Source organism: Aspergillus steynii (genome assembly GCF_002849105.1).
Source record: "Aspergillus steynii IBT 23096 chromosome Unknown P170scaffold_7, whole genome shotgun sequence".
In the NCBI taxonomy this organism is placed as follows: domain Eukaryota; kingdom Fungi; phylum Ascomycota; class Eurotiomycetes; order Eurotiales; family Aspergillaceae; genus Aspergillus; species Aspergillus steynii.
Window position 1 is genome coordinate 533,871 of NW_020194404.1, and position 16,318 is coordinate 550,188.

The 16,318-nt window shown below is 51.8% G+C and overlaps 5 protein-coding genes across 5 annotated transcripts; 1 reads left to right on the forward strand and 4 right to left on the reverse strand.

Moving 5' to 3' along the window:
• Positions 1-966: 966 nt before the first annotated feature.
• On the reverse strand, positions 967-2,394 carry P170DRAFT_413762 (SUR7/PalI family protein). Its single transcript, XM_024846991.1, has 2 exons — positions 2,045-2,394; positions 967-1,986 (listed from the first exon to the last, which is right to left on the reverse strand). Exons 1-2 carry the CDS (start codon positions 2,180-2,182, stop codon positions 1,135-1,137), a joined length of 990 nt encoding a protein of 329 aa, XP_024700801.1. The 5' UTR covers positions 2,183-2,394; the 3' UTR covers positions 967-1,134.
• A 1,575-nt stretch (positions 2,395-3,969) lies between these two features.
• On the reverse strand, positions 3,970-5,245 carry P170DRAFT_449188 (glycoside hydrolase family 5 protein; the record flags this gene model as incomplete). Its single annotated transcript, XM_024851024.1, has 6 exons — positions 3,970-4,499; positions 4,551-4,648; positions 4,698-4,762; positions 4,816-4,968; positions 5,033-5,091; positions 5,149-5,245. 6 exons carry the CDS (start codon positions 5,243-5,245, stop codon positions 3,970-3,972), a joined length of 1,002 nt encoding a protein of 333 aa, XP_024700802.1.
• An 841-nt stretch (positions 5,246-6,086) lies between these two features.
• P170DRAFT_457846 (SGNH/GDSL hydrolase family protein) lies at positions 6,087-7,281 on the reverse strand (the record flags this gene model as incomplete). The annotated part of the gene is made up of 5 exons (XM_024851745.1): positions 6,087-6,379; positions 6,444-6,699; positions 6,754-7,000; positions 7,057-7,139; positions 7,208-7,281. The coding sequence occupies 5 exons, from the start codon at positions 7,279-7,281 to the stop codon at positions 6,176-6,178; spliced, it is 864 nt and encodes a 287-aa protein (XP_024700803.1). The 3' UTR covers positions 6,087-6,175.
• Positions 7,282-7,945: 664 nt separating this feature from the next.
• P170DRAFT_512182 (tRNA (34-2'-O)-methyltransferase regulator RTT10) lies at positions 7,946-11,610 on the reverse strand. Its single transcript, XM_024854963.1, has 3 exons — positions 11,532-11,610; positions 8,760-11,474; positions 7,946-8,706 (listed from the first exon to the last, which is right to left on the reverse strand). The coding sequence occupies exons 1-3, from the start codon at positions 11,547-11,549 to the stop codon at positions 7,963-7,965; spliced, it is 3,477 nt and encodes a 1,158-aa protein (XP_024700804.1). The 5' UTR covers positions 11,550-11,610; the 3' UTR covers positions 7,946-7,962.
• A 195-nt stretch (positions 11,611-11,805) lies between these two features.
• P170DRAFT_413773 (ssDNA endodeoxyribonuclease RAD2) lies at positions 11,806-15,439 on the forward strand (the record flags this gene model as incomplete). Its single annotated transcript, XM_024846992.1, has 2 exons — positions 11,806-13,909; positions 14,057-15,439. The coding sequence occupies exons 1-2, from the start codon at positions 11,924-11,926 to the stop codon at positions 15,437-15,439; spliced, it is 3,369 nt and encodes a 1,122-aa protein (XP_024700805.1). The 5' UTR covers positions 11,806-11,923.
• Positions 15,440-16,318: the final 879 nt, after the last annotated feature.

Below are 16,318 nucleotides of genomic sequence, written 5' to 3' on the forward strand. Positions count from 1 at the left end.
ATAGATTATCTTCTCCTAATGCATCAACTCTGCTACTCTGCTTTTCATTTCCATATCCTGACGGAATATCTTGATACTCAGCAATAATACTCGGCACCAGTGCGCATTTCATGGCTGCCTAGGAGCGTTCGCCAATAGATATAGGGTTAGACTGTAGCTCTATCCATGAAATACTTGCATTGCGCGTAGCAAACGCTTGTCTTTTTTTGCTGTCAGCGACGGGTTGCATGCTCTGATATTTCCCCCTTCGAAATAAAAAGCTGATTTCAAAGAAGTGTACTTGTTTCTCAAGGTTCCCCCGCAGAGTAACATACACTCCCAGAAAACCTCTCCAAGCCCATTGTCAGTGGTAAAGCAACACGATTTAGCCAAGATGCCGGTTCATTTCGCTTATCCATGTGTGCCTAGAATACTTCGTAGAAGTGTGGCTGCTGAGCTCATTTAATTGCTGGTTAATTAAGGTAATTATTAGTTAATGCCAATGGCCCCTGTTCGCTTTAGGAAATTGGTTTAATATAGGTAATGTCTTGGTGGTGGAATTCGCAATTTTCTTCTTCGTACGAGGTAGGGAGAGGAGATGGTTAGTATTTCTATTTAGAGCAGGAAAAGGGCGAGACAAGTCTTCAAAGTACTCCATATTACGCGTGATGATCAATATGACGATGGAATAGCTGGGTCTTCGTGAAACCAGACAGGATGGGTGGTCTAGAACGGCCAAGAACCGACCCCTACAATTAATCTGTAACGCACAAAGCCCCTGAATCTCAAAGATCATCATAAATTGAAGGAGGGTATCTATGTCATCGACATCTATCTATATCCTAAATCCGTGTCCACCGACAAGCCAAGTCGGTCCAGACCACGAATCAAAAGAATAAAAAATCACAGCAGATAAAATACAATATTGAAAAAGTCCCAAAGTTCAATCCCAGCAAATCAAGCACTTTGCAACTTCGCATTAAATTCATTAAGAGGGTCATCTCAGGAGGTTAGGGGTAAAGGTATGTGAGGTCGGAGTTGATGTGCAAGACCAATCGTGTGATTGTTCGCTTTAAAGACAAACGCCAAGGATGCCCTGTGTTTTTTTGTTTGTTTATTGGTTTTTTGTTGGTGTTTTGAAACAAGCCTGGTCATTTAAACATGACGGAAAGGCTCGTAGGCGTTAGTGCGCGTCTGGACGGGGACGTTGCCGGCGGCAGAAGGATAGGAGGTGTTGCCGTAAGGGGCGGGCGTTCCGTAGGGGCCAAGGGGCTCGTAGGTGTAGGGGGCCTTCTCGGCGGTCACGCCACGGGCAGCACCCTTGTTCTTGTGGTTGTACGGCGACTTTCCGGAGCAGCAGCACGAGCTAATCATCCAGAACAGACCGGCACCCAGGGAAAAGGCAACGGCCAACCAGGTCGCCACGTAGATGTTCTTGCCCATGTTACCCTTGATGCCGTAGTCCTTCAGGTTCTCGTTGAAAGTACCGGTGACGGTCGCAAACATCGCGGTCGCAGTAACCGAAGCGGCAGTGGTGAAGAGGAAAGCGACTCCGGAGACTAGGGTAGTCACGCAGCTGCCCCAGCGACTGCAGACGGCAAAGACTCCGACAATCAGCTCGACGACGGTGGCGACGAAAGCGACGATGTAGGCGACGAACATCCACTTGGAGACGTTCTTGTAGATGTTCAAAGCCTTGCTCATGCCGTCGGGCAGGGCGTTGTCGAGACCGGAGTCCTCCAAGTTCCAGACCTTCAAGGGGTCGAAGTAGAACTGGGCCTTGGGCTTGGAGCACTCCTCGACCTTGTACTCGTTGCTGTCGGTGACGTTGCCATCGCAGTATCCCCACAGGCCGACCGTGTAGAAATCAGAGATGCCGAACTGCTTCTGCACCTGTTCCAGGGCGGACTTGATGTCGCCGTCGTTCACCTTCAGGTGCGCCTTTTCGAGCGCGTCGGAGACTTTGGAGTCTGTCGTGGCGGATGTCGTCATGTTTTCCAAGTTGGCCTGTGCGCGGGTGGTTAGTTCTGGAATTTTGGCTGACGGGCTGCGAAGGATAACATACTCGGAAGAAATAGAGCTCATTGAGGTTGTTGGAGCCGGAATTCGTGCATCCCAACCCAACCATGATGATGCATATCAACGAGGCGATGGTGAGTACATAGGGAGTGAATATGCAGAAGATGCGACCGGCTTTACCCATTTTGGCGGAGTGGATCGAATGTCGTGAAGGTAGATACGGAGTAGTAGTCGGAGGCTTCCCCAGATGTCGGAGGGGATTGTTTCGGTGAAGTTAGGAGTTGAAGCGACAGTAGAGACAGATGGCGAGAGGATGAAGATAACAGAAAAAGCGAAAGGCTGGCCGACCCGACAGTTTTTAAGAATCACCAGCGACACCTGATCGGCAGCCTTGGGTTTGTTTGGGGGCGCAGTTGGGGTTTTTTTGCACTTGTCGGGGGTATTTTTCTCGATCGGCAGGCCAATCACCGCGGGACGGGATCGACTACGCCACGCTTGTTTCTATAATTGACAACCGGGACGGTAACGTCGGTTTCCACCGCAACATTGCTGTATTTTGTGGTTTGGTATCGATGCCACTAAGCCCAGACAGGCAATTCAGGGAGGGCACAATACGGGGCTAAACCCAGACGGGGCGACATCAGCCCTACCGCCACGTCATAAGTGGCTGGGGTTGTACGCGTCCTTCTTCTTAGGCCTCCATCCTTTCATCAATCTCTTTCCTTGAGATGTGGTACAATCTGAATCATTCCACATGATCGCCTGAAACTACGTCCTTTCTCTTTCATTACTCATTAATCATTACCTACTCTGTACTCCAGACTAATGAGGATACTGCGGACTTCTCCGTAACACACTCCGTGGCATTCAGCGATGATCAACCAGTCATCCGACCTCTCAGCAGACACGATCGTCCAGACTTGGCAAATATAGCACTCAATACCATCAATACTCGCAGCACGCAGTAACATAGTCACCAGAAGTTCACTCATACAGAAAAACAATCGGCCATGGCCCATGATCCCTCCATCCATCCCGGTGGGTCCCAATCCTTTAGGATCCATGGATCCATAAGGAGGCAGCCTAGACGGAGACGATCCACAGTCGCAGGTAAATGGCTTGGGCCCTTGGAAATTGGGCCGGAGAATTTGCAGCACGGACATTCATCCTTCGAGTCAGAGTTTTCCATTCGACGGGGTAAATCTTCTCCGGCACGGAACTATCGACGCTGGACGTGCAGGCCGAAGGCAAATTTATGCATAATGGCGTACGCTTCCAGCACGCCGGAGATGTCACTGTCCTGTCAGCCTGCCAGGTTCTGTCAGATATAGATAGAAACGCGTGAGGTCATTTCTTGAGTTAAATTCAATACTGCGCGTGCAACGCAAGGGGCTGCCGGTCGCTGACCATGGGATCAGCAAAGTCTGCTATTTTGGTGGCCGATCTGATCCTTTCCAAACTGCGTACTGCCGAGCTGATTTTGATTTAGGCATCTGCATTGTTTCGACCTCTCTTGGCTGCCCGTGATGGACAATTCGATTCTAATTAGCTCATGGCACTAACTTAACACTGCCCTCTTCTTGCTCTTAAATTTCTTAGTTCCTCCCCGCAACGATTTACCCTAGACTGACACAGTTAGGCTACGGCCGTAAGGCTGTGCAAGTGATCTAACCTTGATCGAGATAGTTCTGGTGAACTTTGCAAAGTCTACGACGCGTGGGTCGCTTCGCCTTGTACTGCGTGCTCCGTGCAGGCGTACGTATATCCTGACGAACTACCCCGTCTATTTTCATCAATCCAGCCAAAATGGATCGATTACCGACAGGATCCATAGATCAAGGCAGCAGTTATGGTTATTTTTGACCGGAGCCACGTATGTATCCACCTCATTCATTCTGCAGGCCAACCCTACCTAATCTAATCTAATCTCCCATAAGACTAGCAAACCCTCGCCTCTCTTAGGCGAAAAGCCTATCCCAAATACGGCTCCAACAAATCCAGCATCCCCGTGTACGCCGCTCCATTCGGCGGCTCCATGTTAAACATGTAATCACCCCACCAGGGGCCAGCCGCCCACCAGACCGCACCCTTCCACACCTCCGTGTTGTCCGCCAGATGCTCGAGCAAGCCCTCCAGCGCCTCGCGACACTGGTCGTTCACGCCACCCGCGAACTCGCCAAGGATACCGACCTTGTTGTTCTCCTTCAGCCAGGCTGTCGCGTCGCTGACGCGCTCGCTGCCAATCGTGGTGGACACGCAGGTCTCCGAGGTCCCGGAGCCGTCCGAGTCCAGGTACTGGTGCATCTGGTAGACGATCTTGTCTTGCGGGTCGGTCAGCGCCTTCAGGTTGTCGTTGACGTCGCGCCAGGTCCATGCGCCGGACCATGAGTTGCCCTCGACGAAGATGTATTGCGACTTGGCTCCTGCGGCGCGGATGCCGTCGATGGCGGCTTGGTTGAGGTCCAGGACCAGGTCTTGGTCCATGTCGTGGTATTCGTTGTCTTGGGAAGTTAGTCAAGCAGAATGAGAAAGGATGAGAGAGACAGGCATACTGGTATCGAAGATCACCAGCTCGTTGTCCTTGAATTCGCCGGCCAGGTTCTCCCAGAATGTCTGGAAGTCCGAGGCCTCGGTGATGATCTCGCCGTTGCTGAGATGATCAGTTTTGTGCTCAACTCTCAGTGGGAAAGACTACTCACAATCGACCATAGTTGTGAGGGTCTAGGATAGCGTGGACCCCGGCGTCGGTGACGGCATTGACCACCTATCGTATGTCAGGAAGGCTCCCTCCTTTCTCTGCGAACAAGACCGACTCACCGTCGTGAAGTTCTTCAAGTACGCCTCGTTATACGACCCCGTCATACCATCCGGAGTCAACCGCTCCATCATGAACTGGAGTCGAAAGATGTTCATTCCCTTGTCGATTAGGGTAGTGATGGCGTCGATTTCGGGGAAGGTGAACTCAGTTCCCTGAGAAGAAAGTGCAATTAGCTGCCGTGACTTCAGACGATACATAGATGATAGATGAAAATACCCATTCTCCGGGGATCGTATCTTCACCGAACTCTCCACCGGCTTCATTCGTTCCAATCCCTATATCATACACTTAGTCACGAATCAAGTAGAGGAGGTAAGTAGGAAGGAACCAACATTCAAACGCCGAAGCTCTCTTCTTGTGCTCCTTCGCAGCGGGAGCAGCCACCGCGGAGCCTGCCGCAGCGGCGACAATCAGACTGCTAAGCTTCATATCGGGTATCCAGTATCAATTGAAGATAGAAAAGGAAAAGAAAAGAAAGACGAAAAGGATTGACTATCTGCACCCTGATCAGTCAACTACCACAATCCAATTTACCAACGACGAGGGCTTACCGGCTTATATACCTATTCATCGTGAGCTACTAGTCGATGAACCAGTCCTAGTAGTACGATGACCAAGTAAGAGAACTGAACCCGCCGGAAGAATTCAAATTTCCCTTTCCTCATCAGTAAAGGACCATTTGACCAGATCCATTCTGTCTTCCCCCGCAGCCTTGATCGAATGACGCTCTGTACAGACAGGAAAGTGGATATTCGGGGTTTCGGACCGTGTGATAGAGACTCTCACGGCTGGATATTAGGCATAGTCTAGCAAAGACTAGCAAGTGGACACTGGGCGACTCTTCCGTACAGCTCAGTCGACTGACAGTAAGTGCTGCATGTTCAATTCAACAGTCAACAGTCAATCGTAGACTCCGCCTTGGCGTGGAGGATGAAACAGAAACGGAGATGAATGTCAGGCACGGAGGCTTGGGGAAGGGATCGACAGACGCCTCAATTTCCGTGGCGTTTGGGGTAAGGATTTACATCGGCACTTTTTTTTCTACATTCTTTTTTGAACTGGATTGCGGTTATTTTCTGCAGAGGATTATTTGTGTGAGTTTAGTAGGGATGGGGGGTTTAATGGGGGTGTTATTAGGAATATGGTCATGATCGTGATCATATTGATGGGGCTGGTCCTAGAGCTAGAGGTGCTAATGGCTTTTGCAATACTTCGGAGATGCAGAGCATGGGAACAAAATATGAGAAATATTGAAATAATTGAACCAGTCAATTCATGAATTGCAGAAAAACTACCATGTACTATGCTTGCTATATACCGTAACCACCTTACACTTAAGAACTATATACTACCCAGACCTCACCACGCGCCCAACGGCTTCAACGCAGCCTTCATATCCGCCGCCTGCTGCTTATGATACTTAGCCGAAGGGTGGTAGTTATTCCACCAGAGACAGGACGTGCCATCCTCGTTGATGCAAGTCGCATCGGGGAATCCGTACTCCGAGGGACTATCAATGACCTTGGTCATGAACGACCAGGAATCATAAAGGACAGTGGTAACCTGCGCGTAGATCAGACCGTTAGCTCTCTATCCCTGAAGGCCAGAAGATATGTCGATAACTTACGTCCGTGTGGTTCGCCTTGAACCCGTCCACCATGGCCTTCAGGTTCTTGTTGTACACGGCCAGGTACGCCGCGTGCTGCTGGACAGTCTCATTGCCCTGTTCAAGAAAGAAAGGGCTGCGACCTGTCGGAGGCACATTCAAGAAGAGGAACTTGCGACCACCCAGGTCGTAGATCTTCTGTACGAGAGACCCGATGCGGGCGGTCAGTTTAGGAGTGAAGGTGCTGGCCTCCTGGTTGTAGAACGAGTTGCCAATACTAGACACAATCCCTTAGCATGATGCAACAAGACAGGCGCACGGAAAAACATACTCATTAATACCAATCCAGAAGGAAAACACCGCACTCTCGGCCGTCCAGGGCGCCGAGTCCGGCTTGTCACCATACTGGTCCTCAAACACGCCGACCTGGGAGACAAGATCGTCGGCGTAAGATGAAACAAGGTCGTTGTCGATAGTGGCTCCACCGACTGCCAAGTTGTAAGAGAGCACCAGCGACGAGTTCTCGGCAGTCGTCAGGTATCCCACATAGTTGGTTCCACCGGCCGTCGTGCCAGTCCCTGGTTGTGTGAGCGTAAGACCATCGCGAGTCAAGACCCCTGGGCAGGATTCATACCTAGTTGAGGGTTTCCCATCGGGTTGGAGGGCGTGGGCTGCTCGCCCCAGGCGTTGAATCCGGTCTGGGTATACGAATTGCCACTGTAGATAGAGCATTAGTATTAGACTCGTGGACTGGAACTGAAAACAGAGTAAGAGGGTATCTGTACAAGGTGAAAAAATGGGTGGTGTTCAGCGCCCGCGAAAATGGCCGCGCAGCAGCCAAAGAAGCAGTACTGGCCATCACACACAGCGTTTGGAATCTCATGGTGAAAGGACGAGTAAGACACGATGCAAGACAAGCAACAAGACTGACCGATCACATCAAGACCCTGCTATGTCGTCTACTATATATGTGGCTTATTCTACCCCCTCCACCTCCCATCTCCTCCTAGTACTCCGTAGAAACGCTGGCAGAAATTGCCGGGGATCGTCAGTGGAGTGTCGGCCAACATGACGGGGGACAAATCCTGAAGCACGTTCGAAATTAATTAAAGCCTCGGAGCAAACGGCTGCCTCCATATCTGTCACGTCCGTACAATGGCTTCCATTTATCCGGCCGTCGGAAGGCCTCGCCTTCTTCTGCAGTTCTGTTGTCTGCAGTCGACGGAACAATTCGCGGATGAGAAGGGAAATGATCGGTCGATTCAAGCTAATTGCGGGGTCTCATCTATGGGGAAACCAAGACCGACGAGGGCTGTCAGTTGGTTGAATAAGTTGCTGGTGGGACATCGTGTGATGGACGGAGCTTTTCCCATACTCTTTTGGTCACGGGTTTTCGGTCTCCGAAGTCGAGGTCTCACCAACTGCATATTGAGCTCACTGAGCTGATTCAGCTGATTTTTTTTAATTCTAGAATTCCTTTTCTCTTTCACTCTATATACGTGCATATGGCCATTCCGTCGTTTCCGAGATTCTAATATCGCTAATGCAGTTGAACGCCCATCATCTCCATCCCAACTCCGCAGACAAGTAGCTTCGTATCGCCCGTCGTTTCCCGGATCATGTCCACCGTCGAGATGTCCGCCACGGTGCTGTACCTGTCGATCACATTCTGCACCTGGATCGCCTCGAATCCCTCCTTCGCCGCATCCACCTCGATCTTCCAGATCTTGACCCGGTGGTCGTTTCCGGACGAGGCAGCAGTGATGTGAGTAATCTTGCCATCGGAAGACAGCTGCTGGTCGAGTACTTTGATCGTTGTGACGCATGCCGTATGCGCATCGGGGATGGACACAGTGTACGCGTGGTCGCTGGCCTCGGCATGCGTGAAATTCGTGTTCAGGAGCGAGAGCGTCAAGGCGTTGTCGTCGCTGCCGGCAATGATCAACGATGCCGCATCGGATATGTGCACGATCTCGACGGCCTTGATACTGTTGGAATGGATCTGGTATCTGTTTTCGCAGGTAATTTCCTCAGGCGTTATCGTTGCCGCGTCGATGGGCTGTTTGACACGCAAGGTCGAGGAGTCCGCTGAGATGGCGAAGAATGGGTCGATCACGGACGTCAGGTTCCAGAGGGTGAGGTATCCATCCGTGGACGCCGTCAGCATCACCAGCGACGAGTCGCGGAGGATGAATTGTGCCTCTGTCAAGCAATTGCTGGTATATGTGCCCTTGGCCAAGAGCGTAAAGCTGTTCTCACTAGCTGAGGAGGTGTAGCGGAAGATCTATAGATGTCAGTGCAACCGGGCGCAGAAGATAAGAGACGGACTATACATACCCTGAGGGTAGAGTTCGAGTAAGACAAGCAGAGTAAGAAGTCACCCTCTGCTGCGCCCTCGATCTCGATCATGTCGAAGCTAGTCACGCGAAGATCGGAGCTGGGGTGACTCTTGGGACTCGAGGCCACGAGATTGGCCACTAACCCAAATAGAGGAATCGAGCGAATCCTCCACACGAAGAATTCCTCATTAGCGGCCCCCGTGAAGAGGAACTTCCCGTCTTTTGACCAGGCCACGTGCTGAAATCCAGTTTGATGCTGCGTGAGAACCCGCAGGCATTTGAACGCACCCCATCGGCTCTCCTTCTCCGGCTCAATCGGCGCGAATATACGCAATGCGGTGTCCTCGGCTCCAGTGGCATACAGCGTCCCTCGTTCATCATTGGGAGGCGATACACACATGGTTTTGATTTCTCGTCCGTGGCTGCCCGCGCGCAAAACCCAGTTGGCATCGCCCTGAATCTGGAACGCAGTGAGGTGGTTTTGTAGCCATACTAACAGGCCCGAACCAGGGCTCGTATAGCTGGGTTGGAAGGCCCAGATTCGATGACTACCACCACAGGTCATTCTGGCGGACTCGGAGTGAGTAGACTCATTCCATAATATGAAATCCGTGCCCGAAAACCCGTGCAACATGAGATCGCCAGACACCTTGTCAACATAGGCACCCGCGATGTTATATCTGGGAAGCGGAGTTGAACGATGAAATGTTAGAAGAGAGACCGACTGTCCTTGCGATTCCTGTTTCTTCTCATCTAGCGTATGGATGCCATAAAATCCATCTCGGCCACAAGTGAAGAAAAAATTCTGCGACCTTCCGGCCTCGCCGAAGAGGGAATAGAAAGATTCAACTTTATTGATGCCTTCCGGGTGGATGTACTCGTTTAAAACAGGCTGCAAGACCGACTCTGTCGATTCCAGCTGGTATATGGCAAGCGAGCCACCTTGGGATCCGAGTGCCAGGTACCGATTGCCACAAATCAAGGATGCATCCCCCACGATAAAGCGTTTGGGAAGAGACACTGTGATGTTTTTCATCTGCGGTTCTTCATTCTCGGAAACTGTGACCATGAATAATTCGGCCTTGTCAAATCTCGCATGGGATGTCAGAAAGTAGAGAGTCCCAGACTCAGTTGTGCTGCGATCATAATCAAGGGCAAAGAATCCCTGCGGCATTTGGTTCGTTTCTGCCACTCTGGATAGTGATTTGGTGTTGTGGTCGTATAACCGTATGGATCCTCTAGCATTCCCCAAAAGTGCCAATCCATACTGCGGTAGACCGGCAATCGCACAGTATGAACGGAGGTCTTCTTCCACCGATATCGTTTCCCTAGAGATGTAGCGTTCAGCTGATGCTGGAGATTCGACCCGACAAATTTGAACCTCTCCTTGGGTAGTGGTTGCGACAAAGCAGTCCGGGGAGACAAATCCAAACTTTTTCATGGTTTTCTCCAGCTTGGGCTCAGCGTCATGAGAATCAACAACGTAGTTAATGCGCCGATTCCGATTCGGAAGCACAAGGGCCCCATTCTCGCCAACTTCTAATTTGAAGACTTTCAGCGCACCGTCGGCGCCACCAGTATAGACCATCGTTTCTGTGCCAGCCCTACGGATATCCGAGGCCCAAATGTGTTTCTGGCAGTGTTGGCGCACGAAGGAAATTTCGCTTAGCTTGAACTCCGATTTCTCGGAAGAAGGATCCCAGCTGAGATCCCACACAAAACAAGTTGCGTCTTCACCGCGCGACACCAGGTTCAATTTACACTCCTCTCCCGCTTGTGTAGGCAGGAAAGACACATTCCAGATCCGCGCCTGATGGCCGAAAGCGCTCGCGATGCAAGACTCGGTACCAAGTGCACTGTCGCCAAAACCGGTGCTTCGCAGGTCGAAACCATCGGTTGAATAAGCCGAAGGATCGTGGCGAGACGACTTTTGGCAATCGGAAATGTCCCAAATCTTGATGGTCCTATCGTCACTACAACTAGCCAGAAATCTTCCGGTGGAGCGACCAGGCAAGGATGTGATTCCATGAGAAATCCTAACTCCAAAAATGGACCCCTCGTGTCCGGTGAAAAAATGGTGGATCGAGGCGACGGCGCTAGAGGTAGAGCTCTGGTCCTCTTCCAAAAAGCAGGACCAAACAATGATCTCGCCAAAGACTGTCCCGGCGGCGATCAATATATGAGAGGATGAGAACGAAACAGTGTCAGCGGAATAGAGAAGAGTCTTAACTCCAGCCACTAGATAGTCCAGATGGATGCTTTTCTCATATTCCGAAGAGCCCCCATCCATCAGGAGCAGACGAAGAACAGCATTGTGAGCAGTGACCATGTAAGCTCTTACTTCTGCAGTGTCCGCTTCAGGCACACAACCGGCCATGATCCAATCTGGAGCCACATACTCCGCACATATTGTCCGAAGAGAAACTTCAGGTTCACCGGAGGCGGCATCATGTGTAACCGAGAGGTCAATCACCCGCAGAGATTCGCCTCCCCAGATAAGAAACCGAGTAGATGCATCTTTGCCCCGCTGCTCGTGGCCGAGAACGATAAATCCATGGATGTTACTTCTTTTGAAGACTTCTAAACTGCCCAGCAGCTTTCCAGTGCGCTCATCAAAAAGCCGCACATATGGCCCTTGGCCCTCGATCACGAAGCTGTCGTCTCCCAGATCAAACGCTTTTAACGCAGTTATAGGGAGACAAGCATCAATGTGCTGGTAATTGAGTCAGCAGTTGCCAGGACACGTCCCTCCTTTGGAGTCATGACTGACCTCGAGCGAGGAATGCATGGGTGCAACCAGCAAAGCACAACGGCTGACTGGCTTTCCGACAGTAGAATCGAGTCCAAACGTTCTCTGTTCCCCGCATGGAGATTCGATCTTCCATCGCGAAATTCCAGAATTTCTATTGTCTGTGAATGATTATGTAACGCGCCCACCGCACGCCGCCTTCCCCGAAGCGGCATAATGCCACACGTGACATCGCGCCTCCAGAAGTGGCGACGCGAAGAAGCGAGACTTGATTCTCGCATGTCGTCAGGATCGCCGACTGGCTCGGTGGATCCTTGTATCTTCGCATATCGCTGCCTCTCGTACCAGCCATGCTTTTATCGCAACCGCTAGCCATCCTATAATAATAATAGACACCCCGTCACCCCGCCATCATGGGTGTTCACGGGCTCTGGAACGTCGTCCAGCCTTGCGCACGGCCCATCAAGCTCGAGACCCTCAACAAGAGGCGGTTGGCCGTCGACGCTTCGATCTGGATCTATCAGTTCTTGAAGGCGGTCCGTGACAAAGAGGGGAATGCGCTTCGTAACTCCCATATTGTGGGTTTCTTCCGTCGAATATGCAAACTGCTCTACTTTGGCATCAAACCGGTCTTTGTGTTTGACGGCGGCGCCCCGATCCTCAAGCGACAGACCATAGCGGGCCGGCAGAAACGTCGAGAGGGCCGCAGAGAAGATGCCGTGCGCACGGCCGGGAAGCTCCTTGCCGTACAGATGCAAAGGACTGCCGAGGAAGAGGCTACCAGGCGCAAGAATGCGACGGCCAAGCAGGCAGAAGAGGAAGTGTCGGATAGACCGGTTTATGCGGAGGAGGCTTTTATGACGGACAAAGAGAAGCAGCAGGGTCGCTCGTTTAAAAAGAAAGATGCCTACCATTTGCCGGACATGCAAGTTTCGCTGGAATCGATGGGTGCTCCGAACGACCCGCGTATCATGTCACAGGAGGAGCTTGAGGAATACGCAAGACAGTTTCATCGGGGCGAAGACATTAATTTGTACGACTTTTCGAAGATTGATTTCGACAGTCCGTTCTTCATCAGTCTTCCGGCTACAGATCGGTATAACATCCTGAACGCGGCTAGGCTTCGGAGTCGTCTACGAATGGGGTACTCAAAGGAGCAGCTAGATCATATGTTCCCCGATCGCATGGCCTTCTCGAAATTTCAGATCGAGCGAGTCAAGGAGAGAAATGATTTGACACAGCGCCTGATGAACATCAACGGCATGAACGGTGAAGAAGCATTTTACAACTCAGGACAGAGAATTGCCGGTGAACGAGGCAAGGAGTATGTGCTAGTGAAGGACAATACGGTTGAAGGCGGATGGGTCCTCGGTGTTGTCGGAAACAAGGATGAGGGCCGCGAGGGCAAGCCGATTGACGTCGACCAGTACGGAATGCAAGAGATTCTTCCAGCAGAGAATAGCTCTGATGATGATGACGGCTTCGAGGATGTGCCTGTCGAGGGTCTCAACCGACTTCCTCGACTCCCTTTTCTTCAAGAAGGCGTTCTTGACGATTCAGTCAGGCAGCAGATGCAAAGGACATCCGGGAGAAGAGCCAGTGCTAGGTCACAAGACTTCGAGGACGATTCGCTATTTGTTCCAGATAGTAACAGCCAAGCCCTGCGGCAGGGCCACGGAGATATCAACGGCTTGTTTGAAGAGGGTGAAGATGAAGACCTTCAAAGAGCGATACAAATGTCACTCGAGTCTGAAGGTCAACAAGATGATGACATGCCCGACATTCAACTTAATAGAAACACCTCCCATCTTCTTCCAGGCAATGATGCGACAAAAGCCATGAGCCTAGAAAGTGATGACGACGACGCACTAGATTTTGGGGCCGCTTTGGCGCAATCAAAAAGAACCAAAAAAGAGCCGATTAACACTAGTGCTGAGCGCCCGGTCATCGACCACCCTTTCGACGGGCCTCTACCGTTTGAGTCCATGAAACGCAGCAAGCCGCCTGGACATGAGAAATACAGCAATGAAAAGGTTTATGAACATGCTGGTGGCTTTGAAAAAGAGCCCAGCACCAAATCAGAGAGCAACATTATTCTTCCGCCGTGGTTTTCAGGGAGCAATTCGAAAGCCGAGTTCATTACAGATAACGCTTATGATAGCCCATTGCCGATCCGTCGGGACATAGGCATGACTCCGGACCACTTCTTCCTGAAGAATCACGAATCTCCTCAGGTCATCGACGTTGACAAGCCTTCAAACCCAAACGACATCATTGATTTGGAGTCGGATGTGGAAGAAGGTAAAAACGATGCACCTCAAGTTGCTGCTGTTCCAAGCCCCAAGAACGAAGAAACCGGCACGGTCCCTGGGGTTGTGCCACTAGCAGCACAAGACAATGTCGTTCATCTTCCAGAATCCCCAGTAATCGGCCCAGACGCAGAAGATAAGAACGAGGAACAACTAGTTGACACCAGCAAACAAGAAACTAATGAGCGACCCTCGCCCTCGCCTGAATTTGAGGCCATCGCAGCCAAACCACAAGAGTCGGGCACCGAACGACACACTGTACCATCACCATCACCTGAATTCGAAGATGTGCCAACTCAACCACAAGAGTCGGTCGCAGCCCCACGCGCCGCAGCGTCGCCATCACCCGAATTTGAGGATGTTACAATCTCGCCGGAAAGGCGAGCAGCCGAAAATGTCACTACCGAGCTAGAACCTCAAGCTGCCCTTGATCTAATTCAAGCCGAAAACCTCGCCAGGGAAGAGGAAGAATTTTCGGACCCTGAAGATGAGGACTTGATGCGACAGCTCGCAGCTGAAGGCGAGGAACATGTTCGATTTGCAGCCACATTGAACTCTGCGCCGCAGGGCGAGAGCTCTTTTGATTACGAACAGGAACTCAAGCAGTTGCGATCGCAACAAAAGAAGGATCGTCGCGATGCAGATGAGGTATCGCAGATCATGATTACCGAGTGTCAGCAACTGCTGAAATTGTTTGGCTTACCATATGTTACCGCGCCCATGGAGGCCGAAGCGCAGTGTGCAGAACTAGTCTCGCTGGGCCTAGTCGATGGCATCATCACCGACGACAGCGATTGCTTCCTGTTTGGTGGTACCCGCATCTACAAGAACATGTTCAACCAAAGCAAGTTTGTCGAGTGCTACCTTACTTCTGACCTCGAAAAGGAATATGCTCTTCATCGGCAGAAGCTGATCAGTTTCTCCCATCTGCTCGGTAGTGACTATACCGAAGGAATTCCGGGAATCGGGCCTGTAACGGCGCTCGAGATCATCACGGAATTCGCCAGCTTAGAAGAATTCCGCGACTGGTGGACCCAGGTTCAAATGGGAGTCAACATGGCCGAGGGCGGGCATGCTGCTTTCTACAAGAAGTTCAAGAAGCAGGCTACGAAGATATTCCTGCCTCCGTCATTCCCGGACAGCCGAGTCGACGAGGCCTACTTTGAGCCCGAAGTCGACTCGGACCCGTCTCCCTTCCAATGGGGCGTTCCCGATCTCCACAGCCTACGACACTTCCTGATGACGACGATCGGATGGAGCCAGGAACGAACTGACGAGGTATTGGTGCCGGTCATTCGGGACATGAATCAGAGGGAACAGGAGGGCACGCAGTCCAACATCACCAATTTTTTCCACGGGCCTCAAGGAGCCGGGGCGTTTGCGCCACGGGTTCGAGCCGCGGGCCAGAGTCGCATGGAGAAGGCGTTTAGTCGACTCCGGCGGGAAGCCGGAGCCGATCACACCGAATCGGCTGAGGTAGACGGCGAGGAATCCCCTGGAAATCGTGGCGGACGAACGACAGGAACCAAGCGGGGGACACGCGATGGCGAGGCGGCTGAGCAGGCCGACAGTGGTGACGCGAAGACTAGTAAGAAACGGAAAACCCGACAGAGGAAGTAGTAGTGCCAATGCCAAGAATTTGGAGCGACCTTCGATGAAATTCTGAAGAATCAGCTGCCAGGGTCTTAAATTGTCGCGTAATGGACAGTCTCCACCCTCCGTCCCACGACGTTGCAGGCGAGCCATGAACCAAGCGAGCCCACCACACGAACTGCAGGATGGCTCTAATCTGGACGATCCGAATGCGGAGAGTCGATCATCCGAGTCTGCGAGATCTAGTGCTTTATTTGGATTTTAGAATCTGATATGGTTGGTTTGGCTGTTCTCTCACGGTCTACTCTCCATGCACATGGTCCAAGCGTTGTACATCTCTACGGGGCATGAAAAGGCACTGTAGAGTTCCTCAAAGTCTCTCGGAAGTCACCTAGCCCAGCGTTTCTGACCTTTGAGTTCCAACTTCCACCCAGCGCTCTCTAGTCTCGGTGGTCATGACATTATTGAATCGCCAAACTCAAATTTTCCGCGGTCCAGGGGAATCGATGACATCACAACGAGGCCCCTCGATGACGTCGGCGATCCCAACGTGCTGCCGATGTGCCTAGCGGTGTGGTTCGAGAGGGCAGGCTGCAGAGTATCCAAGTCACCATGGCGATGGAAGCCGGTGGAGCCGATGCTGGTCCCCTGCAGACCCCTTCGATCCCCTTAATTAAGTTCCCTGAGCAGCCTCGGGCAGCCAATCCGGAAGCGCAATTGGCGCCTGGACAATCAGGCCGGTCGTCATTATTCATCATCGCCAGCGTGCCTGCCCCATCGGGACTAGCGCCCCGGCGAGTCTCGACGTCACCGAACGTTTCCCGTTGCAACTCTTTCGCTGCCTCGTCGTTGGGCTTCCAGGGGAACCTCGAGGTCATCACTCCGAGACGTGGGTCTTTGCTCGAC

Excerpts from the sequence above, each read along its gene's own strand:
- P170DRAFT_413762 (XM_024846991.1), bottom strand. The coding sequence starts at position 2,182 with ATGGGTAAAGCCGGTCGCATCTTCTGCATATTCACTCCCTATGTACTC. Across the intron at positions 1,987-2,044 it reads ATGAGCTCTATTTCTTCCGA|GCCAACTTGGAAAACATGAC; the intron begins GTATGTTATCCT and ends ACCCGCGCACAG.
- P170DRAFT_512182 (XM_024854963.1), bottom strand. Across the intron at positions 8,707-8,759 it reads ACTCGAACTCTACCCTCAGG|ATCTTCCGCTACACCTCCTC; the intron begins GTATGTATAGTC and ends TGACATCTATAG.